This window comes from Alexandromys fortis, unplaced genomic scaffold (assembly GCF_014885135.2).
Source record: "Alexandromys fortis isolate MF-2015 unplaced genomic scaffold, M_Fortis_MF-2015_v1.1 scaffold_13, whole genome shotgun sequence".
Classification (NCBI taxonomy): Eukaryota; Metazoa; Chordata; class Mammalia; order Rodentia; family Cricetidae; genus Alexandromys; species Alexandromys fortis.
The window spans coordinates 3,535,386-3,562,772 of NW_026067908.1; the positions used below are offsets into that span (position 1 = coordinate 3,535,386).

The 27,387-nt window shown below is 42.2% G+C and overlaps 1 protein-coding gene across 8 annotated transcripts in view; it reads left to right on the top strand.

Moving 5' to 3' along the window:
• The window catches only part of Osbpl9 (oxysterol binding protein like 9), a 122,551-nt gene that overhangs the window by 42,143 nt on the left and 53,021 nt on the right, over positions 1-27,387 (top strand). For 7 of the 8 annotated variants that reach the window (XM_050136247.1, XM_050136250.1, XM_050136251.1 and 4 more), the window contains exon 4: positions 14,968-15,044. In XM_050136247.1, coding sequence (XP_049992204.1) covers positions 14,968-15,044 — 77 coding nt within the window. Of the gene's footprint in view, positions 1-14,967; positions 15,045-22,534; positions 22,673-27,387 lie in introns of those variants that run through there. The other variant, XM_050136255.1, reaches the window with a different exon arrangement.

Genomic DNA, 27,387 nt, shown 5'->3' on the forward strand with positions numbered 1-27,387 from the left:
CTGTTTTTATAGACCAAAAGTTGTAACTTTTTTTTGGTCTTCATCTTGAGACAAGGTCTTAAGCAACCTAGCCTGGCTTCAAAATGAGACTGAGAAGGACCCTGAATGACTTATCTGTCTGCCTTAGCTTCCCAGGTACTGGGATTGCAAGGGTGAGCTACTATGCCTGGCTTATGAAGTTGTATCTTTGATGATTTAATGTCTGTAATGATTTATAGCATTATGGATATAGGGATAATAGCAAACATTTATTGAGTGTTTATTTTATGTGAGATATTATTTTGGGGTTCTACCTTTATTAAATCATGCAGCTCACTTTACAAAGTAAGTACTAGTGCCATCTTTATAGATAAGGAAGCTGGGACCACTCAGCTGATATAAAGCAAAATTGAAAACTGAGCATAGTACTTAGTACCTTATCTTTTGAGACAGGTTCTCATAAATTCTTGACTAGCCTAGAACTTGATCTATGGCCAGTGAGGATGATTCTTCTGCCTCTGCATCCTGAGATCTGGGATTGCAGAGTGCATTACCTTGTCTGGTTTATGAGCCGCTGAGGATCAAACCAAGGCCTTCATGCAAACCAGGCAAGCTCTCTTGAGAGGGATTGTTAAAGACATAAGTCACTTAGCTATCATGATCTATCATTTTATCAAGCAAGAATTAATGTAAAATAAGAGTACCTTCAAATAACAATGCAGTTGAATGCAAGGGTAAAATACATGCCCTTAATGTCCCTGTGATCCCTTACAGTGCTACAGTGGCAGCAACTATCGGGTTGCTACTAAGTAACTGATATGAACCAGACACTGTTCAGTGGACAGTGGACACCGCTGTGTATAGTTGCTAAACCCATAATCACAGATAGCTTTGTTTCTAGAGTTGGACAAACTGAGTTTTAGGACGCGCAAGTAGTAGAGCCAGGATTTGTTCTCAGATCCATCTAGGTCAGTGGTTCTAAAGTGTTTTTGTAGATAGAGCTTCAGCACTGTGTGGGAATGTGCCCTTATGAGCCAAAAGCTCTGGAATGGGTCCTCCACAGCGCCTATAATACCTTTGAAAGCCTGAGCTCCAGAGTCTGGAATGGCAGTTGCTCTAGGACCATCCTTAACGTATAGATGAGTGAGATGCAGAGCCAAGTGACTTAGCCTTGATCATAGATTGCCCTTAATATGATTAATCTAATTTGTATCAAAGGGTGTCTCGCCTTCGGCAAGCCTGGTGTATAAACATTTTTTTTTCATTTTTAAAAAAATGAAAAACCATAAAACTCGGCACAATGACAGGAGGGTCATAAGTTTGAAGTCAGGTCCTCACTATGTAACCTAGACTATCTCAAAATAGCAGGGCGGTGTGGGGGGATGTTTACTGACAACATCTTCTAAACAGTACAAACTGTAAATAGTATAAGTTACATATTTTAAGTAACACAAGTTTCCTAAGATACAATACAGCACTTTAAAGCATCAAAAAGAAGCCTAGAGTAGAACTCCATGAGTCCCAGTGGAAGCAGTTGTCTGCAGATGATATGATAACCAGCATTTTCAGCTCAGCCCTCTTAGAGCTGGATTAGTTATTAAAATGCAGGATTATTATGCAACGTAGTGGTTTAAAAAGTCATATTGTTCAAGTATATCAGTGCATCGATGCCTCTAATACACGAATATTAGCCAGCTTATTACACACCTACACAGTCTGTTGTTTGGACTAGACAGTAAGTCGTTCGACTAAAGCATCATGATAGGTTTAGATGACTCCTGCTTGAGGAGCAGGTACCTCAGCATTATCCCTGGTAAACATGGCACTGTCTTCTCTTGACTTGAAATATTTCCTCTGTAGTTAAATGTTTCTGATTTCTATGTGATAACCTCTCCGAAACAAAAAGTGACACTTCATATAAGAGAAATAAATCAACTGTAATTAAATCTGTAATTAGCTGTTATAATTTCAGTGGTGCTCAGGATGTTTATGTAGGCTGGATTCGTGTGTTGGGAGTTTGTTGTATAACTGTAGGAGGATTAGATCTCACTAATGTTCCTATGTTTTTCTTAATTTGCTTTCTGTTCGTGATCCTCCATAAATATTTGCAACTATAATCTTCCCGAGTCTAATTATGGACTCTGGTATAGTAAGTAGTTAGATGTCTCAAATACAGTATTACTTTTGTTAGCAATTTTACAATTTATCCCACCACTCATTTCTCTTAATTGCTAATGTAATATTTCAGTGTGATAAGCTGGGAGAGTAATATAAAGACATTGCTAATTATCACTCCGGTCCTACTGCCTGAAGGTGAGAACGATCAGGGTCACCTCCCTGGCCCTCTGGTCCAGTGTATGTGTAAGAACAAGTCATCCTGTGACTGTTAGTAACTTCTATGTAGCGGTGACCAGACACCTGATGGAAATAACTCAAAGGGAGGAGTTCTTATTTCAGCTCATGGTTTCAAATGCATTTGTGCATCGTGCGGTGAAGGGCACGGCAGAGCAATGCATGAGCCAGAGTTTGTTTGGGTTACTTTAGGAGCTTGGCAACTAAAGGACAACTGCATCAGGGAAAGCCCAACCCTGGCATGGGTGGTGACTCTGGGGAGCTGCATCTGGAGAGTTCCCAAGCAATTGTTATTGGGTATATAACCTTGGGAGGGACCTTGTGGTTCTTAGTAAGCGATCTTTTTAGTTTGGGGCACATCGCTTGGTGTGAAGAGTAAGTATAGATACATAATGAAAGGAACTTTTCTACTTTTTACAATGCTTAGGCACTTGTGGAGAATACTAGTGTTCAGTTTACTTCATCCACTCTCTTTGTTGTTGTTTCATTTGTTTTCCAAAACAGGGGTTCTCTACGTAGCCCTGGCTGTCCTGAAACTTGCTCTGTAGACCAGCCTAGTCTCAAATCAGAGATCTGCCTGCCTCTGCTTACCCAGTGCTGGGATTAAGGGTGTGAGCCACCATTGCCCACCTCATCTACTTATTTTTAAAAATTGATTTGTTTTTGTGAAATCAACAAGTACCTGAGTATGTATGCAACACAAGGAACTAGGTTATCTTCTCAGTGTAAAGAGGGGCGAACAGTGAAATTCGTAGATTTAGAAGCTCAATTTCAAATCCTCGTTCCAGCAGCAACTTCTTGGTTGCACACTTTCTCGTACTTTTCATATTATGGGTTAAATGAGTTAAAACTTTGGCAATTCTGACAATGCCTGGATTACACTGATCCTGCTTTAATTTTCAGATTGCTTGGTTCTGCCAGCGTTTCCTCTCAGCCCTTTTATTAACATCCAGGGTGTGAACGTGCATTTTCATGACTGCGACCCTTCCTAATACACTCCACATGTAACATAAGTTTATCATATGAACTGAAATTATATTGTATGCTTGTCTTTTGTATGTGTGTGTCAGGCTCTCATGTATCCCAGGCTGGCCTGAAATGTGCTATTTAAGGATGGTTCTGAACTCAGAATTTCTTTCATGTCCTTGGATTGGAGTGTACACCACCATACCTGGTTTGTGCAGTGCTGGGGATCAAACCCCATAGCTCTGTGCCTGGTAGGCAAGCTCTCTGCCAGCTAGCTACATCCTCAATCTACGTTAAGAGGACCTTAAGACAACTTACTGACATCTAGGAAGGGCTGAGATTTCAATGAATTATAAAAAGCTCAGTCTTGCTGGGCTGCTGGCTGCAGTGAGGCCATCTTCAGGTGACTCCGTGTTAGAGGAGTCGGGTGTTATATAAAAGGCCGTTGATCTGAGTGGGTAGTGTAAGGCTGAGGGCAGGGATGTGATGAGTGGTTTTTGTTTTGCGTTTTTTCTTTGTAGAAGACGACTGGAGATTTTTTTCCTAGAGAAGGAGGTTAGAATGCACAGTAGAAGTGAGCCTCTGGCGAGGAAAACAGGACAGGTGGGAAAGCTGACGTTATGCTGGGCACGATAACCCTTGGCGGGACGGGACCACACTGTTGGGGAAGATGGCTTTATCCTTACCATATGGGCAAGACCTTGAGGCTCGTATGAAGTTTTACTCATAGTCACAATAGCAGGGCCTAGATTTCTATTCACAGCTCTCATTGTACAGTGTTGCTCACTCATGCCGTACTCTCTGGGACTCCTGTCCCGCTGACTTGCTTATCATACTGTAGCCTCTGGACCTGTTCTGCTGCTGTCGCCTCTTTCTAAGCCAGTGCTTCGTGGTAGCAGGTGGGTTTGTGTCTGCACTCAGTGTGTATCCAAGCAGGGACTCATCACTGTGCTGGGCCCACTGAGGCAAGGTTAACTGGGACACTGGTTGGAAGAGATGGCACTGAATCACATCACAGGTCACCAGCTGTTAGGGAGACTTAGGAGCTGGCCACAGAAAGCATGGGACTGTTCCCTGAACGGAGTTACTGATGAGGGGGTCGGGCATTGACCTTGTTCCCTCATTTCAGTCTGTTCATACTCCACAGTTCTCTTCTTACACCAGCAGAGGGAGCAGTTCAAAGTTTTTGAGGGAAAGAAGCCAATATGTCTGTCTTCTCTTAGTTACTTGTGTTATTCAGAAACCTGGTTTTTCTATGAGAACTCAGTGTGGAACATGAGGTGTTTGGCACTGGTTTAAGCATAGTGATTTGACAAGAATATAAATCCTGTGTTGTGATGAGTGCTGAATTAATGACTTTTTTTTTTTTCTGTGTCTAGGTTTTCTTTTATAGGGCAGGGCTGAAGCTTGTGATATGTACAGGGTTCTAACTACAGTCTTGGTCTGGAAGTGTAGTCTTTCTGAAGGAAAGGCAAAGATATTGTGTTAAAGCTTAGCACTAAATATAGCAGAGAGAGGAAGTGGCTTGCTGCTCTTTGCCCTGAGCAGAATTCCCTGGAGAAACTGGAGCCAAAGTGAAACCCTCTGAAGGAATTTTATACATGCTAATGCAGAATGCCTTCCCAATACTCTGCTCCAAAGAAACACGTGCACATTTCTCCTTTTATATGCTGCTCTATCCGCAGTGTGCAAAGGATAATGTCTATTTTCTCTAAGCATTTTATTTAAAGAAGCAAACATAAATTATTATGATTTTTTTCATAGGATTCTATTACTTTGTTAGGTCTCATCTATTTGATCTTGTTTACTTCAAAAGCAAACAAAAGAATTACTAGATAATTCTCTTTTCACATATTTTGTTTGCTTTGTTTTAGTCTATTTCCTGAATTTGACTTATTTATATTTATTTATTGGTATGCCTCCCTCTGTAGCCTGGCTGACCTGGGACTCTAACTCAGCTTCCCAGATGCTGGACTTACAGGCATGAGCTACCACACCCTGCTCTTTCCTGATCTTTCTTTATGATTTAAATAGGCTTTGATTTTCCTCTTTAGTTTCGTTTCATTTATTAATCCAAATAAAGTGACCCTATAATGTTTTCCTTTCTTTCTAAAATTCTGTATTTCTCCTAGTGAGCTGACACTTTGCTTTGAACTCTTAAATTTACCTTCTCCGTCCCACTCTCCCTTCTCGACTCCAGAATGAATTAAAGATATAGTCTCACTTTTGTTTTTTCTCTAAGAGGGATTTTTTTCTAATAACATGTGTTTGAGTACTTTTGTTCATAAATTCAGTAAAACTTTTATAATTTTCTGAAAGATAAGACCTGCTATATGGCTTTGGATCACTTGGTACTTGTTATGTATTCCAAGCTGGCCTTGAATTCACAGACATCCTCCTGCATCAGCCTCCAGAGGATTGTAGACATGTACCATTAGCTTAGCGCTTCTGGGGCTGGAGAGATGGCTTGGGAAGTAAAGTGCCTGCCACACAAGCATGAGGGCCTGAGTGTGGATTTCAAGAACCCACGCAAAGTGAGGCTTTTCAAACCTTTGGAGCCCCCTCGTTTCTCATCTTGTATATTCTTTTGTCGTGTTTGTGTAAGGTCTTGCTCGGCTGGCCTCTTGTGACACACACTCCTGAGTGTCAAGACTGTGCCATGGACCAGCACTTCCATCTCTCCACCGAGCCAAGCTGAAGCCTGCCCCTGCTTTGCATCCTGCACCCCCTTGTGCCCCTGTGTCACTTTGTCCACAGGGTGCTCCTTCTGGCTCCTAAGCCTGTCATGTGGCTCAGGCCCTTATCATCTCCTTCACACTTTCTGCTGCTCCGTTAGCTGCCCATTCCCCTTCCCTAGTTTCTGCACTGCCAAAGCACCTTCCTGTTTAATGCCTGTGAGAACTCTCTAAAGCCGCAGCCTTCCTAAATGTTCCTACATCCCCATGTCGGAAAAAGGACTTTACAAAGTCTTGCTTTTTTAAAGTTACGGAATAGTGTCTGACTGACACTTTGACTCCTTCACAAAACCCTGAAGAAAGCTGTAGAAGCTAAAAGTAGTAATATAGATATTTACATAGCAATTTGTCAAGGATTTTCATTGAGTAGGAATAATTTGGCTGACAAGCATGTGATCGGTGAATGAATTGAAAAGAACTCATATAGTTTTCATTGTCCTTGACTGAATGAACACATAGTTGCCTGACACAATGCTAACTCTGTCTTGGAGATTCACAATATTGCTTCAGATAATCAAAACAGAAGTTGTGGAGGAGAGACACATTTGCAAATATTTGCGTGCATTTTGACAGTTTGGAGACTTCAGCTAGCTATAACTATTAATAAATCTTCAAAGGAGCCAATTGTGGAACATTTAATAACATATCAAGCAAAAGTGATTTCTTAGAAACCCTAACTTGCATGTGCCTTTAATCCCAACACTCGGGAGGCACAGGCATATGGATCTCAGATTTCGAGACCAGCCTGATCTACAGAGTGAGTTCTAGGACAGCCAGAGCCACATAGTAAGACTTTGCCTCAAAAAATGAGAGAGAGAGAGAGAGACAGAGAGAGAGAGAGAGAGAGAGAGAGAGAGAGAGAGAGACGAAGGAAACCCTAACTTCCGATGACAAACAGGAAATGAAGCACTATCCCCAGCAATATGATTAGTGGACCATCAATTTTTATTCAGCAAATATCTTTGTTGTTGAACAGTCGTTTCCATGGTGAGATTCTAACTGGCTGGGATATGTCGAGAAGTAAAGACTGACTCCTGCTTTGTTTGTTTGTTTTTGAGACAGAGTATCTCTGTGTAGCTCTGTAGACCAGCTGGCCTCAAACTCAAGAGATTTGTCTGCCTCTGCCTCCCAAGTGCTGGGATTAAAGGTGCGCACCACCCCCATCCTCCAGAAAGACCCCTGCTTTTGTGGATCTTAATATTCCAGGGGCAGGAAAGATGGGCAATAAATAATAGCCTGAACCAGCATGTGTGTTAAAGGCATAAGGACACTAAAGAAACAGTAGGGGCAAGGTAGTGGGACGGGGGGGGGGGGGGGGGGGGGGGGGGGGGGGGGGGTGCTGGATTAGGGGGCAGTCTTCTGTAAAGACTTGTGATGGTTAGTGTTAATTGTCAGTTTGGCAGACTGTAGAAGAGAGTCCCGGGAGATGCTTGTGGGAGGGTTAGCTTGATTCCTTTCACTGGTGTGGAAAGACCTATCTTAAAAGTGGGCAGAACCATTCTCTGGACTTGGGGTCCTGGATTGAATAAGATAGAGGAAGAGAACCGAGCTGCAGCATGCTTCATTGCTTTCTGCTCGTGAATAGATGTGACGAGCTGCTTCGAGCTCCTGTTGCCCTGGCTTCCCTGCTTTATCTTGTCTCCTGAGCAAAACTAAAACCTCCTCCCATAAGTTCTTTTTATCAAAGCATTTTATCACAGCATCAGGGAAAAACAAACAAAAACAAAGAACAGAGATAAGACTGGTCAGGAGACTTCATTGAGAAAGGCGTCATTCTAGAAGACAAATGACCATTTGTTCTATTAGTTGCTAAGAAAATGCTAGTGTTAGAGAATTAAGAAAATGTGGACCAGATTGAAGTCCAGAACCCAAGGAAAACATAGCTGACCTAGGGAAGTGGGGGTGGGGTGGGGTCATAAGCCTGGACCATTCTATCTGCTTTGATTGAAAGGTATACAAGGAAGAGATACATATATCTTCTTATCTGTTCTCCCCTCTAACTTCTATAGTAAGCAGCTAATTAAAACCATAATTCTGAAAGTTTCTAACTATCAAAATATTGGTTTAGATTTGGTCATGAGATCATTCTCTTTCCATAACACCTTACTGCCTTCTAAAAATAGCTTCTCTGGGGCTGGAGAGATGGCTCAGTGGTTAAGAGCAGTGCCTGTTCTTCCAAAGGTCCTGAGTTCAATTCCCAGCAACCACAAGGTGGCTCACAACCATCTGTAATGGGGTCTGGTGCCCTCTTCTGGCCTGAAGGCATACACACAGACAGAATATTGTATACATAATAAATAAATAAATAAGTAAGTAAGTAAGTAAGTAAGTAAGTAAATATTTTTAAAAAGCTTCTCCTGGGGGTATGGCTCAGTGGGTGAGCTTTGGCACAGCATGCTATTCTAAGAACCTGGACTGACCACTGCACAAACAGAACAAAACATTTTGACTATTCCATATGTCAGTTGCATTTTGAGCCACCAAATTATATAAGTGGAATGGTTGTGTTTAGCATCTATCCTTCCATCCATTTATCTATCCGTCCATCCATCCATCATGTAGTGAGCAAAGTGGTTTGCTAGGTGCTTGCAATACAGCAACACATTCAGTTGAGCAAATTCTGCTTTCTGAGTACTTAGAATTCAGTGGAGGAAGTAATAAGTAATCCAGTAAGGTATTACATGTATGCCAGCACCTCTCAGACTTTTTTATTTGAGTATCCTTGTATGCCTTCTAAAATTATATGTCTCCAGAAAAATTGTAGTCACATGTGTATACCAACATTTTCGAGTTTAAAAATTAAAACTGATTTTAAACATATTTACTCACAGTATCATAAGAGCCAGCCATAATTATACACTGCTATAAACCTAGCACTCAAGGCTGAGGCTTTAAGTTCAAGGCCAATCTGGGCAACATAGTTGAGTTCTAGGGGGGAAACTATCTGAAATAAACAATTCACAAACAATACAAAAAAAATCTCATATCAGTAAACCCATTTCATTAATAGACATAACAAAATAACCACCCTAGACAGGTTGCTCAGAGGTCAAGAGTATAAAATTGCTCTTGCAGAGAATCAGAATTTGGTTCCCAGCACCCATTTTATAATTGGCAACAAACTGTAAAATCTTCCTGGAATACAGGCTGTTTTTATTCATTTTGAGGGAAATACCTGCCAGATACCCCGGTGTGAATAAGATAGTTTTTCAGTTTGAGTTTTGTTGTTTGTTTGAGACAGGGTCTCCCTGTGCAGCCCAAACTGGTTTGAACTCACTATGTAGCCCAGGCTGGTTCGGGACTCACTGTGTAACCAAGGCTGGCTTTGAACTCCTGCCTCTCAGCCTCAGACGTGGTTCTATCATCCTCAGAATAGATGAGACACTTAAGGCACAGAGGGCATAAGGAATGTGAAGGTCCAGGTGAAGAAGGGCAAAGCCAGGAATCAGACCAGAGTTTGGACCCAGGCGCCAGCCCTCTTGGTTTTTACCCCATAGAGCATAAGAGAGAATGATAAGCAGTGGTTTTGTGGGACATTAAAATGGCTGACAGTAACTTCTGTCAAACAGTTGATTTAATAGTTTATGAATTCTATTTTTTAAAATTTTTCATTAACTTTTTATTTTATGTGTGTTTCTGTGTGGATTCATTAGTGTCTGCACACATGGTCAGAAGACAACTTGTAGGAGTCAATTGACAGAATAACCCAAACCATTTCCCTAATCATCCTCACTACCTGTCTTAGCCACCTGTATCTTTTAGGCTGACTCAGAAATGTCAGTTAAATCATAGATCTAACTAAGCACCATTGCTCTTATAAAAATCACCGTCATTATGATCAGCAAGCAAGTTGCCCAGTGAGGAGTGGGATCCTTTCACGTGGTAATCATACCATGCCAAATACAGCAGGAACACGGCAGTGACAAACAAGCAGGAGGAAGTGAAGGGCATTCTGGAAACGATCCTTCCGGGGCTTCACCTCTCCAGGATATACCCAGGAAGCTTTGCCGTCCACTGGACTGTATTCCTCCTCTGACATGGCCACCGGCACCCTGCCATCTTTATGCTGGGATTATTGGACTCGGGGCCTTTGTGGGAAACACTATCAACTGATCCACACTTTTAGCCTCATATTGTCTCCTTTCTTTTTCTTTTTGAAACTCAAGAACAGTTTTATTAGAGTTTGAGAGAGAAGCCCCAGAGGATAGGCAAGCAAGCAGCCGCCAGGAATGAGCTATGAGATTAGGAGTGAGAGTTAGATGGCAAAGCAGGCAGGCTCAGCAGTGGAGTCTTTGAGCAGCTGCATGGGGAGGAAGAGCTCCTCAGAGAGGGTGCGCATGCCCAGACTTCAGTCATGCACAGAAAGTGGGCAGGCTTAGCAGTGAGGGTTGGTAAGTAACTGCCTATGTTTTCTTTACTAACCATTTCATATGACTTCATATTTGGAACAGACTCTCTGACAAGACTTCTCTCTTCAGCAAGTTCTCTGTTGTTCTGTACTCTGCATTTGTACAAAAGTTTTAGAATCAGCTCAGCAAAATTAAAAATTTTCTATTTTAATTAGCATTCTATTTACTCTAGAAATTGAATTAAAATTGAGCATTATAGAATGGGAGTTCTTTATGAATGTTATGTTTGCATTTATTTATGTTATGTTTGTTTTATCATAGAGTTTATTTTAAAATGTAAAAGTTATATTTAAAAATCCCAATCTTGGTTTGCTGGGATGTTTCAGTGGGTAAAGGCCCTTGCCACTAAGCCTGATGAACATGACCTAAGTTTGATCTGGGGTCCACATGCTAGAAGGAGAGAAGCTACTTCTGCAAGTTGTCTTCTAACCTCCACCCAGACACTACAAATATGTAAATGCTTAAAAACAAATTTAAAAATTACCTCAACCTTATAGTATTAAGAACCTTCTGAGTTCTTTATTTCCTGTAAATGGAAAATTCCCACATATGTGTGTAACAGGAAGGGCGGGCTGCTTGTCATCCCGGCCACCCGGCTATCTTAACCCCCGAAATAATCACACAGAAATTGTATTAATTAAAGCACTGCTTGGCCTTTAGCTCTGGCCTCCTATTAGCTAACTCTCACATCTTGATTTAACCCATTTCTATTAAATCTGTGTTCACCACGAGGTTGTGGCTTACTGGGAAAGATTTAGCATGTCTGACCTGGCGTCTCCATGGCAGATCTCTCTCTGACTCTGCTTTTTTCCTCCCAGAATTCAGTTCTGTCTCCCCCCTACCTAAGTTTTGCCCTATCACCAGGCCCAGAGCAGTTTCTTTATTAACCAATAAAAGCAACACAAATACAAAAGGACCTCCTACACCATATGTGCAATACAGCTCTTAGCATTAGAAGTGTTAATGTGTGGGAATTGGCATTGATATAGTAACACCACTGATCCACTGACTCTCAAGTTCCACCAGTTGACCCAGAAATGTCCTTTATCCCAAGAGTATCTGAGTTACCATCACTTGATCTGCACGTGCACACACACATTACACACATGCGCACACACACACATACACATACACACACACACACACACATATATATATATATATATATATAATACCTACATAGTTCTATATGGCTTATCTAGCCACTTTACTCTGGAGTATTGAGAGTGCCTTCAATATTTGCTTAAGTATTTGATTCTATATTGAATAACCTCTTAGGGATTCCGAGGGCTTCTGAAATCTGTGGCGTAATGTCTCTCATCAATTTTGGAAAATTCCCAGCCAGGTAGTGCCACCAGCAGTGAGCAGTGTGCAGCTTCAGCAGCTGTGACTTCTCAGGGTGCTTTAGGAACCTCCGTTCAAGTGAAATCAAGATCTCGATTCAAATCTCAGGAAATGATTTCAGGAAGTCAGTGTGAAGCAAGATTGGGGTTTATCACAAACAGGCAGCATGCATGTGTGTGTGTGTGTGTGTGTGTGTGTGTGTGTGTGAGAGAGAGAGAGAGAGAGAGAGAGAGAGAGAGAGAGAGAGAGAGAGAGAGAGTATTGGAGTGGGGATACTATACACACTACAAGGAAGTGCAGACTTCCTGAGAGAGGTTAGCTGAAATTTCTTAGAAGCAGCTGGGTATGTGACTTTTGTAGGTTTTGAACTGTTTTGGTGTATTTTTATCTAATGGTAAATGAAGGCATGTAAAGTGATTTATGAGGTGTACTGTGGGGGTCTACAGATAAGGTGTGCTGATTATATAAAAGTGCAGGACAAGAAAGGTTAGGAATTTTTGTAACACATAGGTCATAGGCAGTAAGACATCTTGAGTATTAGCATGATTCATAATCGTGGTAAGATTTCCTCAGGGAAACTTGTACTGTTTGTGGTTACTAAGAGGTTGTGACGTGTTTTTGACTGTAAACATGTTTCATAATCTTGTTCATGAAATTTTTCTTGGCAAAGGGAGTATCATGTCCTTTGCTGGTGTTGTCAGAAGGCATGAGACTCAGCCCTCTAGGAATGTCCTCAAGATCCAGAGGATGATGGCTCTCTTCCTTTCTCATGGCCCCGTATTTGTTCTTGGTTTTCCCTCTTTCCTTAGTAGGGCTTCTCATCTATTCTTTATCTCCCCCTGGTATTCCAATCATGGTCATATTAAATTTTCTTACCTTTTTATTTATTTATTTTTAACCCCTTTATCTGTACTTTAAATTTGTCTACTTACTTACATGTGTGTGTGTGTTTGTGTGCCATGTGTGTTCAAGTGCCCACAGAGGCCAGAAGAATATTTTCAGATACTCCTGGAGCTGGAGCTTTGGTGGTTGTGAGTTGCCCAACGTGAGCACTGGGAACGCTCTTTGGACACCTCTCTCAGCCCACTATGAGTACCCCATACCCGGGAGTGGCGGCGGCTGCTGCTGCTCCTTATGATCTCTTCCAGGGCTCTAATTGTCTTGTCGACTGTACTCAATCTGCTGTTAAACCATCCACTGAGCTCCTAATTTTTATTATTATATATATTAAAAATGCTGTTTTTCAATTTGAGATTTCGTATTTGGTTATTTGAAAAATAAAATGAGGAGCCAAATAGATGGCTCAGCATGACCTGGATTTAATCCTTAGAACACAGGAAAAGGTGAAGAGAACTGAACCTTCAAAGTTGTCCTCTGACCTACATGAAGTGCTCACACAGTGATGATATAATCTGGAATCCCTATTGACCTTAGTTTCAGTTATGTGTGGTGTCATCTGCAGAAGCAATTTCATTTATGTGTATTTGGTTGTATTTGCTTGTGTGCTAGACTATATTTGAAAAATTCTTTGTAGAAATACAAGAGAGGTAGGCAGATCTTTGAGTTCAAGGTCAACCTGGTCTACAGAGGGAGTTCTAGGATAGCCAGGTCTACACTGAGAAACCCTGTCTTGGGGAAAAAAAAAAGCATAATAAGGAAGGCTGGCAGGAAGGAAGGAAGGCAGGCAAGTAGATGAGTCTGTGACCAAGATGGGGTTGCCATCCTTAGAGGAGATTTTCGCCAGCTTTGCTAGCCAGATGCCAGAATCACTAAGATGCCAGAAACAATATGGGCTTCTTTAGTCTATTTTAGATATCAGGATCTTTGTGGAACACACAGATGACCAAATAGTTGGCTTAATTCTGCTTTTTCCTTAGTTCCAAAGTGAAGGCATTTTGGGGTCCAATCAAGACATGGCCTAATTTACTCCACTTTGCTAGCATAGTGGTTCTCTACCTTCCTAATGCGGGGACCCTTTTAGTACAGTTCCTCATGTTGTGGTGACCCCAACCAAAAAAGTATTTTCATTGTACTTCATAACTGTAATTTTACTACTGTTATGAATTGTAATGTTTTAGGTTACCCCCGTGAAAGGGTCATTCTACTGCCAAAGGAGTCACAACCCACAGGTTGAGAACCACAGTGTTAGTGGGTCCTATTTTCAACTTCTCTTAAAAAATACTTTCAGGTTCAGTCTCAATGTACCAGAAAATAGAGTTTCCAAATCCCCTTGGCACACACATTGTCAGATCTCCAGTGCAGCATCCAGTCCACAACTCCTCCTTAGGAGTTTATCATGCTGCTAGGCAGAGAGCATCACTGAATGCAAGGCTTCTCCTCCAGGTGCTAACTGGTAATTCTTTACTACCTTGGTTTATGGTGCCTTCAACCTTTCTTTCTTTCTTTTTCTTCCTTTCTTTCTTTCTTTCTTTCTTTCTTTCTTTCTTTCTTTCTTCTGTTTTTAAATTTATTTAAGTTAAATATATATTTTTTAACTGATACATAAAAACATAAGATCCTAAACAGGGCTAATATGCCTCAGTTATGTATACGTGTTATTTTAAATCAGGCTAAGTACCTATTTCTGCAAACATTAATCATTTCTTTTTTTGGTAAAAGTTTTCAAAATCTTCTTTTAGATATTGGTGTTGATAGTCACCTAACAGTACAGCAGCTAAACAGAGCTGCTGGCTTCCAGATGATGTAACTCAGTGCCTACCAATCTACCCCGTTCCCATCTTCCTTTCTCTCCGCTCTGTTCACCCTCTCATAACCTGCAATCCACTATTGACCTCTCAGGTTGCACTGTTTAAGGATCATACAAGTGAGATCATATGGACTTGTGTGTCTGTGCCTGGTCCTCCGCTGTTCCATCTGTGTTTTTATTTTTGTTAATGACTGACTGGTATTCCACTGTGTATATGTGCCACATTTTAAAACCCATTCATCTGTTAAATGAAGCTAGTAAAAACTAATCAGTCCAGCTTTTCTGGTTGCTCTCCATGGGAGTGTTGGTCTGTGACAAAAGTAACCTACGCATTATTAAGCATGACCATTCTTTTTGTTAAAATTGTATAGTTTGTAATTCTTATTAGATATTGGATCTACTTAAGAAATCAGATACTTCCTTAAGATGAACCTGTTAAGGAGATGACACAGCAAATTCTAATCTTTTGTTCTAGCTCGAGATGCCGACGAACGAGAGAAGTGGATCCATGCCTTAGAAGAAACCATTCTTCGACATACTCTCCAGCTTCAAGTAAGAGGCTTTGCATGGCGTTTGAATAGTTTGTCTATGGCTTTCTTTTGGGGAGAATGGTTGTTTTTGAAAAAAAAAAACTGCTATAATACAATGAGAACTCTTCATTTCTGAGTTGATTATTCTTAACTTTTAATGTTGCATAGAAAAGTTACAAGCATTTATTTTTTTCTACTTTCTGTAGGACAAAATACAGATTTTTTAAAATCAGGAATGAAGTTAGTATAAGGTAATTTGAATGTGAAATGATATTTTAAAACGTGCCAGATACATATTTAAGTATTTTGTATCAATATTGGGCTATCGATAAAACCAAATTGTAGGCATACTAATTGATAAATGCTGAGAAGTTGACCTCATTTTCTTGTTAATAGAATTTGGTTATTACCACATACACCTGGTTAATACTAATTAGGATAAAGATGAAAGAAAACTCAGTGTAAATGGGCCAAGAGAAACAAAGCTGGCTGAGATCTGAAGTCTATACTCAGAGTCCCCGTCCAACTCTGGATTTTGTTGGCTCATAATTATTGGGACTTATTTCACGGCCTCAGTGGTAGTGAGACTGGTTGCAGCAGTTTCCAGCCTCGTATTGTAGGAAGTCTAGGTCCATAGTCAGTAAGATGAGCAGGTCAGTGGCTGAGTGGCAGAGTAGCAGAGTGGTGACTCAGGAGGCTGGGCCAGGAGGATCCCTGAGAGCAAGGTCAGCCTGGGCTGCTGTCTGAGATCCTGTCTTTAAAAAAGAAAAAAAAACCAAACTGGTTATGGTCATGAGCCTAATCCTAACCAGTCAGAATTTTTGGGTCATATTCCAGCCTGGAACTGAGATGTGTTAGAAAAACAAAAACACCTTGTTAATAGTAGGTAGTAGATGTCACCACCCCATCCCTGCCCTAGTAGCTTCAGAACAGGAAGCAAAACAGGGTAAGTGTCAGATGCAGCTCACACCTCTTCTAGCATAGAGAAAATGCTTGCTTACACCTCGCCTCTGAATGTCCATGTGTGGCAGACAGAGGAGTTTGTTTTATGTTTTTTTTTAGTCTTGAATTGTAGACAAATGGTGCCTTGTAACCCCCTTCTATTTTGTCTGATCCAGAAATTGCTTGATTTGGTAAGGTTTATTTACCTCAGGTCTTCTCACATGGAGAGGCTTAGAAAACAGTGTTTGATGTGGTTATTAAGGGATGGGAACAGTGAAGATGGAGTTGAAAAGGCTTGTAGATTATTACCCTGATGTATGCTTTTTAAAGCAGCTTCATGATTGCCATCAAGTTCTTTTTTTTTTAAATTTAGGTAGTTCCATAAATAAAATTTAGCATATTTTGGACAGACGTGTGGTCCAATTAGAAGGTAATTGTTTTACATTTAATTACATTGAATGTGTCAAATGCAGTTTCCCCCTAACTGGCTAAAGTGACATGCAGGTGTCTGATGTGTCTTCAGCCTGTCCTTAGAGGCCTCTGTTGTGGGGCCATGAAACCCATCAAGTGCTCTTACTCACTTCTTTCCCTTAACATTGTTTATAGCTTTCTTGTCTCTACATTCTTCTGAGTGATGTTCTTGTTCTCTCTCCCTCTTTATCTCTTCCCTTCCCTTCCATCTCCCCTATCCGCCTCTAATGCCATTTGCCTTTTTTGTAGGTTAGCTCAGAGTTGACCTCTTTGGTAGTGCATACAAGTACAGACCCTCATCCTTCAAGCTGAAGGACCTCCCTTTGCATGCCACAGTCACTGCACAGTTCTAAGTGGATGGGGTGGTGGTGGCAGGATCTTGCTGTGTAGCCCATGTTGGCCTGGAACTCAAAATCCTCTGCCTCTCTCTCTTGAGTTCTGTGCCTTCTCTATCTTCAAAGCACACAAAACTCCCATTACTATGTAACTGCTTCCAATCAGGTACCAATGTGGATCCAATTATAGAATCAGAATTAGAGTTTGGTAAAAAGAGAGCTTACATGTTTTGGGAACAACAGGAAGGAAAATACAATTTTTGAAATATTCTAGGCTTTGACCACTTTGGCATTTTAAGAAAACATGTAATATGAATGTTCTTAGTAAATAGAGAGGCTAGGATGTTTAGAACTATGAAGCTGTGTGTTTATTTGAGTGGGTAGTACTGTCTTCTCAGAGAGTGGAGTGTGGTGAAGAGCCTCACTCTGGAGTTGGGTGTCCGATTTGTAGTCCAGTGCAGTGATTAGCATTTACTCATTAACCTTGACCTATTTGACTGACAATATCTCCTCCTTAGCACCATTGTGGTAGTTACAAGAGTCGAGTATAGACTCCAGTTGTACCACCCTGTTGGAAGAGCTGCACAGAAGTCAGCTGTCATCCCTTCTCCTGTGCTTGGTGGTTCATTAGAGCTCAGCAAGTGTTAGTGATGGGAAGGAATTGCTGAAGTGATACATAAACAGTTGAAGTTCTTTTCCACCGTTACTTGTTGAGTACATGCAGGCACATAACACATCTGTCAGGCACTAAGAGATTGGCACTTTTGGGAGGGCCTGGGTATAAACAGAGACTGCTCTTTCATTCCCAGTTGCCCAGACCCGCATAATCACACAGAAACTATATTAATTACAATACTGCTTGGTCAATGGCTTAGCTAGCTCTTATATCTTAAATTAATCCATTTCTACTAATCTGTGTATCACCACGAGGCTGTGGCTTACTGGGTAAGGTCTGTATCTTTCTCCTTCAGCAGCTACATGGCGTCTGCCTGACTCTGTCTTCTTTCTCCCTGCATTTAGTTTAGTTTTTCCACTTAGCTCTATTCTGCCCTTCCATAGGCCAAAGCAGCTTCTTTATTAACCAATTATAATAAAACATATTCACAGCACACAGAGGGGCATCCCATATCACCTGGGAGTGGAGATTCAGTATCGCTCTGGACTGCTTATTACTCTTACACCACCTCAAATGTCAGAGTGTTTTCTTCACTCCATTCTCCTCTACTGCTTTACTTCCTCCAAACCTCTCTTCTCTCGCATGGGTCTTTTCATATCCATTTTCCCTGGCCATTTTAGTCTCCTTCCAGTTTTGCTTACCTCATTTCCCAGTGTAGAGCTTGTGGCCCGCTTCTTTAACATTGCTTTAGCCAACACCATTAGAATTTCTTGTGACTGGACAGTTTTTACTGTGTATTACTCTAGTCTTCATTCCTGAGACTACAACTATGTTATCATTGCTTTTATTGCCCATTATAACAGAAGCTATGAGGGCTGACAAGATGGCCCAGTGATTAAGAGCACATCCTGTTTTTCCAGAGGACCCGGGTTCAACTCCCAGCACCCACATGGTGGCTGACAACTCTCTGTGAGCTTGTGACTCCAGTTCCAGAGGATCAGATGTCCTCTCTGACCTCTGCAGGCAAAGCACCCAGGAACATAAAATAAATTCAAAATAAGAAGCTACCAAAGCGAAGTGGCTATATTTATCTCAATTTTAATTGTTTTCCACCTCTAATGGAATATCCATCATGATTAAAAACTTCCCCTTTCTTTCTTAAAATTCCAGGACTCTGTGCTTGCCGGACAGCACTCCGTCAACTGACTTGTATTCCCAGCTCCAGAAGCTTTTAATGACCTTTTTTTCATTGCCAGTTGAATTTCCCACAGTGAGATCTTTTCTTTAGGTCTAGAATCTAATAAAAACCTGTTTTCAGCCAGATGTTGTGGTGCACACACCTTAATCCCAGAGCTTGGGAGGCAGAGGCAGGAGGACCTCTGTGAGTTTGAGGTCAGCCTGGTCTACAGAGTGAGTTCTTGTCCTGCGAGGATTACATAGTGAGATCCTGTCTCAAAAACATCAATAGACCCTGCCCCCTCCAAAACAAAACAAAACACGCAAAAAAAAAAAAAAAAATCCATGTTCTTCTCTTCACATAAAAAGGTTTTTCTTCTTCAACAGTTGTTGAGACTTTTCTCTGCTTCACATATTCTTTTCGTTCTCAAAGATCAATAACCTTGATTCCTTTGAGACCGAGGCCTCCTTCCTTGACTCTGTGGCTGCCTCTGCCATTTTCGTAACTTGAGCTAAACTCTCTGTAGATGAGTCCCCCTCCTGCCTTCATAAAGCTTTCAGTCCCCTCTGCCTTAGGGATCTACTGCCCTGGAATTCCCGAGGCAGGGCTACAAAGGCGCCTCCATCCCTTTCTTTCTCAAGCCCTGTCATTAAGCCTCTATTTTCTTTGATGATGCCAACCTTGACTTCTGAGGGATAGGAAGCTCAGTCTTGAGGCTGCTTCCCTCCTTCCGTCCTTCCGTCCTTCCCTCCTCCCTTCCCTCCGTCCTTCCCTCCGTTCTTCCCTCCCTCCCTCCCTCCCTTCCTCCCTCCCTCCCTCCCTCCGTCCACTTCAGTGCAGTGGAATCTAAACTAAGATTCATTTAAGCTCAGCCCAGTGGCAAAGGCCTGTACTTATTTAGTAATGTAAGTTTTTAAAAATGAAATCTAGAAGTTCTTTCAGAATAAAGTGGCCAATGCAGAATCTTACCTATAAAAATTAGGGCTATCATATACATCAAATATAATATTAAAAATTGAATGGTACTAAAGACTCATAGAGGGAAACCTGGTCTCTTGTCCTCTGGCTTCCCTGTTGTGTACCCTAGACTGTATTTTCACCTCCCCCCCCACGGTGTATTGAGGCTGTTACAGTACAGTGCCTGGCATTTCATTACCCAACAGACATTTTTAAGCTCCGAATTGTTACGCTAGTCCCTTGTGATGAGAAGCTGAGGACACAGAGTGAGCAAGACTTTGCACTATTGCAGGCATCGTGGGCCTGTGGGAAGGCTGCTAATTCTAATTCTGAACAGAATATTTCCTTTTGAGAATGTGTTGGTTACAGTTTCCCCTGGTGAAACATGGCTGCTTGGATGGTAAGGTGGCTGGTGCTTCTTCCATGTGCCAGGTGACATAGGTACTCCACCTGGCCTACATTCCTACATAGGAATTGACTGGCTGACTTCAGTTTAAAATTTCTGAAGACTTAGGCTAAAATACTGAGGTCGTATAGACTGCTTTTGAAAATCGAGTTGTCTTTTACCTGCTCTGGTCATTTGGCTTCTGTTGCTAGGTCAATGCCTAGAGAAATTGGTTTGGCTTAAAATACAACAAGCACCATGTATTTTAGAGTAGTTTTAGGTTCAAAGCAAAAAAAAAAAAAAACCCAACCCCCCTTCAAAAAACCGGAAGTTCAATGATTTCCTATTTATCATAGCCCTGTTCCACATATGCATAGCTTCCCCTATTATCAGTATTTCCCACCCAGATGGTACATTTGTTACTCAATTTCTAGTGACACATCTTTACCTAACACATAGGTTTTGTTTTTTTTGTTGTTTTGAGTTTTTTGAGGCAAGGTCTCATGTAGTTGAGGTTGGCCTCCAACTCACCCTTTAGCCAAAGATGATCTTCTTGAGTTCAATGCCTAAGTGTTGTTATATGTAGCATTTGGAACTATCTGGCCTTTTGGGATAGTCTTCTAATATTTAGAAAAATAAACTTGTTTCTTCTTGGTCTGTACATGTGTGCTGGTTAGATTTTCTTGATAGGCTAGAGTCATCTGGGAAGGGGAGCTTTGAGAGACTGCCTGCATTAGCTTGCCTATACTCTGTGGGGCATTTGGGATTGCTAGTGGATGGGGAGTGGCAGGCACTGTAGTGGTACTGCCACTGCAAGCCGAGCAAGCACTGGGAGCAAGCAGGAAGTGGAATTTCTCTGTTGGTTTCTGTTTCAAGTCCTCGGGTTCCCTGGCTTTCCCCATAATGGCCTGTAACCTGTAAACTAAACAACCCCTTCCCTTCCCACCCTGGTTGCTTCCTGGTCACTGTTTTACCAGTGTTTTATCAGCAGGAAAGTAAAGTGCCATAGCATGACTTGAGTCTTTTTACTGAGGAGTAAATCCAGGGCCTACTGGGCAAGCACACATTCACAGAGCAATATTCCCCAAAAGGCCACACCTCCAAAATCCTTCCCAGATAGATCCAACTAGAGAACAAGTGTTCAGATATACTAGCCTTTGGGGGCCATTCTCATCCAAATCACTACATTTTGTCACATATGAATTAAGACTCAAAAAGTTATTAAATAACTCAATAAAGTAAAATTATAGCTGTGGTAAATTCCACAAAATGTTACATGGGCTAATGATGACCTAAAATAGGAAGAATTTACATTGTTTGTCTAGAAATGATGGTGAGAAGTAAATTAAGAGTCAAAGGTGTTGCAAAGGAGATAGTGTGAAAGAAACAGTGGTCACAGGGTCCTGAAGTTGGAAGGTCCTTGGCAAATTAAAGAAGCTTGAAAAGGGCCTTTGTGTGGAAGGCAGAAAAATAGGGGGTACAAGTTGAAAAATGCAGGTAGGACTATAAAACTGTTGTGTTGGCCAGTGTTAAATATTGAGTTAAACCCTTTTTGCCATGCAAAGCTATAGCAAGTTCCTTGATTAGTAATAGAAAGTTATGGAAATAACACTCTGACTCTTATGTTGAGAGTGAACTAACTGGTAGATTCAGGAAGACTGTAGTAAGAGAATTACTCCAAGAGGGGCCATTATTTGGGATATGAGAGGTGGGATTGAAAGCGCATTTGGAAGTGAGTTACAGAACTAGGTTGATAGACTTCAGTATGGGACCACGGGAGGCAGGCCCCTAGGGTAGACTGCTGCATTTAGAGTGGATGATGGTGGTTCCATTTACTGAGATAGAGATCATGAGAGAACTAATTCTGTGCTTTTAAAAGGGGAAGCAGAATGAACTTCGAAACCATTTACATCAGTTAAAAATACCAATGAGTACAGCAGTACAGTGTGAGTGTAGCAAGTATTTCTTCAACTGTGTGCTACAAAACTAATAATTGGATGTTTCATAGAACCTTAGAAGGGTTGAGCTACCAAGGAAAAATAGAAAAGGAGATTGCTTTCCAGATTGATAAGCCAATCACTGGTGTTTGTGATTTGCTGCGTTTTGGGCCTCTGCCCAGGTGCTCCAAGCCTGAACTTCACAGTTACACTATTTGGATTCTTCAAGTTCTTCACAAACCACCTACACTCCTTACGGTGCTGTCAAACAGCAAGCCCACGGACGCTCCACCGACAAATAAAAGACACCCAAGCTCTTGTTTACTGGTAGGCTGTAGTGTTTCCTCCTCTCCCACCTTCCTCGAGCGACAGGAACAACTTTCTGGCAAAATCCATCAGTAATCAACATAGAACTTCTGACCTCAGGAGCTGCCAAAATAAGGTGATGGCGAACTAGCTGGTGAAGCGAGTTTCCCTGGCTCCCACGCCCCCCCCAATTTCGCGGTGGGGGGGGGGTAGGCGGGTGGGAGTCCTGAGCTGCCTGGGCTCCTTGAGCCTTGACGCCTAACGAGGCCAACCGCCAATCGCCAGCCGCTCACCTCCCATGCAGGTGACCCGTGGCCAATCGCCAGGGGCCTCTTTGCCTGGGCCAGCCAATCGGGGCGGCGCCTAGGCCGCGGCGCAGAGGGAGGGCGGGGGAGGCGTCCTCCGGCTGCTCTGAGCTGGGGCGCCGACCGCGGAGGGGCATCCGGGGCGGGGAAGGAGGCCCTCCCCTCCCCTGGGACGGCGGCCGGCTGCGGCGAATGGCTCTCCTGCTGGCCGCTTGCGGAGTGAGTAGACCCCTCGGGTCCCAGGGGCCGCCTTCCCCAAGCCCACGCCCCCAGGCACCCGTCGGAGGGACCCTCTGCCCTGCTTAGGAAAGATCTCTGTGGAACTTGGTTCTCCTTTCGAAGGTTGACTCACAATGAGCAGTCAGAGCTGAGCTTTCACGTCTAGAGCTCAGCTCTGACCCAGCTCCTGTCAGTAGAATCTTCACTTGCAGGCCCAGTAGAATTTGGGATGTTGTTGCGTTGTGCTGGTGCCTGGTCCTGTATTTGTGTGTCAATTATGGATGTTGCTGTTTGTGGTTGGGTGAGGAGGAGGTTGTTATTGTTTTTAAGTAGCTACTGGAAATGTTTTGGAAACTTCAGTACAGTTTTATGGGGTTCAGGGAACACTGTAAGGAAGGTTTTAGGTTGTCAGCCTTAGCACAGTTGAGGAAAGTTGCCTGTGATTAATACAGCTGGAAGGCTCTAATCTGGAGAAATTGAGAGTTAAGTTGAAAAAGAACATTTTCTAATTTGAAGACTGGGTTTTCCGTGATCAGATTGTTTTACTTGTTAGCTGTTTTTAAAGAAATTGAATGCCAGATAACTATTTCCAGGTTTCTCACTGGGGACGCTGGGAAGGGTCTTAAAGTGGTAGTTGCAGTTTAAAAAGCCTTCCCAGCGACTTAAAAGGGGGAACTCTGATGAAGTTACTCATCAGTCATCCTTCAGAACACCCCTGTGCTGGAACAAGTACTAGAGCTCTTTAGTGACCAGTACTAACATTTCTTGTCCTTTACTTTTACTTGGGATTTTTTAAAATTTTATTTTTGGTGCATCTCTACAAGAGATTACTTAAATAAAAGCCAGATGGTTTTCCCTACTCCAGAGTAGGCATACATCACTAAAAATGGAATTTTAGTTTGAGAATTTAAACAAGAAACACTTTTTAAGTTGGGTGTTTCCTGAGTACCCTGAGTTTGGTTTGGACAGGGATGACATTGTATTTGAAGCATGTCTCAGTAAATAAGAGACTGAGAACTATTTTGGGCACAGTCAAGTTGAAGATCAGCAAGGAATTTAGTTCAGTGTAGATTCATTTGTTTTCTCTGATCTCACTGTTCTGTTTATTGGAAAGCCAGTTGTGTGGTTTGCACTTTTTTGAAAGAGGGTCTTGGTACTTGAACTCTTGACCTTCCTGCAGGGGTTACATACATGTACCACCACACCCGTGTTTTGCACTCTTGATTTAGAAAGGTAGTGATGATGACAAAGCAATCCACAGTCATGCATTTATTCTAAAATATTCCAGGATGGCCTCTGGGATGTGTTCACTTCCATCACTAGATGCTGCACAGTGGAGAAGTGACTGATGATTGTAGTGATTCTTACACCACAAGGCAAAGGTTTTATGGGTACTATAATGTATATATATTTTGAATTTTTTAAAATAAAGATTTAGCAGTCACTGCTATTTCTGAAGCTAGTCTCCCTCTTTAAATATTTTAATGAGATCTACCATAGGGCCATTTCCATTCATAGCTGTTTCTATCCACCTTACTCTCCCTGTCTAATGCTCTGTCAGCCTTTGTAATATTAATGTCTCTTGGATTTTAATATTAATATCTCTGGATTTGATACTGCTCTGAGACCATCATCTCTCTGCTAGACTTTTAGGAAATCTGACCTAGTGCGTGAGCCACACCCATCCTCTTTACTCAAAAATACACTGACTGAGTCACTGCCACGCTTCTGTCTCGGGTGCCTTTTCTAGCCCAGTTCCTGGCATGCCTTTAAGGCCCTCCACAGTCAGGGCCAGTTCTTCTCACAGTGTCTGAAGCCAGTTGTAGGCGCTCTGCTCCAGGTGTTCCCTGTGAGCGGTTTCTCCTCAGAGCATGTCTGGCCTCAGTTCTTTCTCTTCACACCGCCTTCTCTCTTGTTTGATTACCACCCACATTTCAGGTGGTTAAGCTTTGTCTTGGACCCTAGTGCTGAGTACCTAGTCCCCTCCCCTTGCTGCCTAAAGCAGGGCAGTAGATTACTTTGTGTGCCGTCACAGAATTTGTCCATAGCTCTTATGACTTTGCTAACTGTAAATTTTTGTTCACCTCTCTGACTCTTGTTAGGCCATAATTTGCTGGAAATCAAGGTTTGTGTTAAACTTCGTCACCAATAGAGTGTCTGGCCATGTAGAGTGGTCTCTTACGTTTCCTTATTCATGAGGTCACATCTGGTACCCTATAAACAAAACAAGTTAACAAGAGAAATCCCCACTGCCCAGTGTGGGTCTGGTTCTTAAGGCTGGCTGTGGGTAAAGGAGTTGTAGCTTCTCCAGCTGCTTGGGAGGAAAGGGGAGCATGAGGAATTCAGAGGCTGTTTCTAAGCCCTTCTGGTGTCCTTCATTTCAGGGGTGCAGCATTCACAAGTGCCATATTGGGGTTTGGCTTTCTGAGCCCCAGTAGAACATCGTAGGTGTTTAGCAAATGGGTAAGCTGTATAAACTGACGACACGACCACTTATGGTATGGTTAAGGGAAGGGTTTTTATTGTATATGTAGGGGGAGAATAGCCAGAGGCTTCTGGAACATTTTAGAGCAGAGAGAGAAAGTAGTGGACTGGACATGGCCAGTGGATTGGACCTCGCCATGAGAGGAGCAGGAGCAGAGCAGGGTGCAGAGGAGAGCAAGAGACAAAGACAGAAAGAATCAAGAGAGTGCATAGCTGACATAGCAGGGATGTGAGGAGAAAGAAGCTGAGGGAAGGAAGCCCCTGAGCTGGAGGAAGTTTAGGGTGTGTGCGTGTGGAAAAAGCTAGGATGTTAGCATGGACCTTGGTGTGTATAACAGTAACTTGTGATACTGAGGAAGCCTAGAAGCGAGCATGTGTTCGGGTATGCTAATAGGCACCACACACAGCATTTGTCCCTTCTACTGGTGTTAGGGGAAATGACTCCTCCTTTGGTAGAAGGAAACTAGCTTCATAAATTCCTGAGGAATGTTGGCTTTTGTCTAACCAGCAGCATTTGGGCAAATGGAGTTTCCTTTGGGCCTGACATAAATGATCCAAATATGAACCATTATAATAACCTAAACATACAAACCTTTTACTCAGTTGTATTGGAACTAGATTTCCTTTTCCTGTGAGTTAAAATATATCTTAGATCACTAGACTGAACTGAATACTTACAAGTATCACAGGGAATTGGAGAAAATGTTTAGAGACAGTGCTGGGGTGGCAGGCAGATTCTGTATCCATGTGACTTCTGTATGACTTTTGATGTTGAAATAATACCAATAGCAATACTAACACAGATTGGTTTCGGTGCACAGTATCATGGGACAAAGCATGTTATTGGCTAGAGCAGTCAAGGGAACTTAGGAAGGGGTGAAATTTTAGTTTAATATTGGTTGGGTAATGCTGGGTTCTATTTACTGTTTCGTCCATTATCCTTAAAGAAGCCCTTTGGAAATCCTAATAAGCACCTGGCCATAACGGAGTCAGGACATGTTTTTGACATGAATGAATGGTAATTTTTGTTCTCTCTCTCTCTCTCTCTCTCTCTCTCTCTCTCTCTCTCTCTCTCTCTCTCTGTGTGTGTGTGTGAGAGAGAGAGAGAGAGAGAGAGAGAGAGAGAGAGAAGAGGGTGACAATATTGACATTTCTGGGGACAATTTAAAGAACTTGGCCGAATTATATGGACTGCAGCTCGTTTTGTTTTTCTAGTATGTGAATCTTCGGCTGAGTTGCTTACTCTTTCTTTGCATTCTTGGTATTCTAGAGCTTGTTTTAAACTCTGGTTGCTGTCATATTTGTAAGATTCAAGGTTACAAGGAAGGAACAATAGGTACTTGAGTTTTAGTATTCTTTGTCAGACTCCCTTGTATAGTTGGAAACTGCAACTTCCTGTTTTTATGTAAATGAATGAGCCGTAGATCCTCCCAGTGTGATGGAGCTTTTACTCTCTGCATGAACAGTCATTAACCTGGATGCATTTGCTTCAGGAAATCCTAGAACAGGAAGGAAGGAAGCCTAAAATGTAATTGATGGCTGTTCTTCCCCCACCTCTCACCACCACCTTTTATAAGTAATGGAAGGTGTCCTCCAGAAACCAAGTGATTTACCAAGTCTGTAATAAGTAGGGATTGAGCCTAAGTCCAGGATGTTTCCTGGTGCTCTTGGCACATCTCTACCCATTGCTCACCTGGCTGCTCAAGCTCTAGGAATTTTCTTGATTTTGTTTCCTTTGAAATCAGTCTGTGTTTGCTGTGCTCTCCCTTCTCCAGAATCATTCTCTGTTCTCTTTGTGCCCCGGGAGCCAGTGTTACAGGCTCTTTATTCTTGGGCTTTTGTTTGGCTTTAGCCCATGGGAGGCAGTGACAGGAGATTGAAGAAGGGAACAAGAATAAGTGTCTCTGCTCCTGCCCCTCTCTTTGAAGCCAGTTGTCCTTTGCTGTTGGGTCCAGCCCTTGCTCTTTCTTCAGACTCGGTGGATAAAGCTTCCTTGCTGTCCCTAATTCCTGAAGTCCTACAGAATCTTTTGTTGACTTGCTTAGCCCTGAATAGTTGCCATGAAAGAAGAGTTCGAACATGACATTTGATGAGCCACAGCCCCACTACTCTAATACAGACTCCTGCCTCTGTCCAGAGCCTGGATTCCCCAATGCTCCTCCTTAAAACCTCTCTTACCCTCTTTTCCTCTGAGTCTTCTGGTGCCTTTCTCATTGCATCATTCTCTGTTC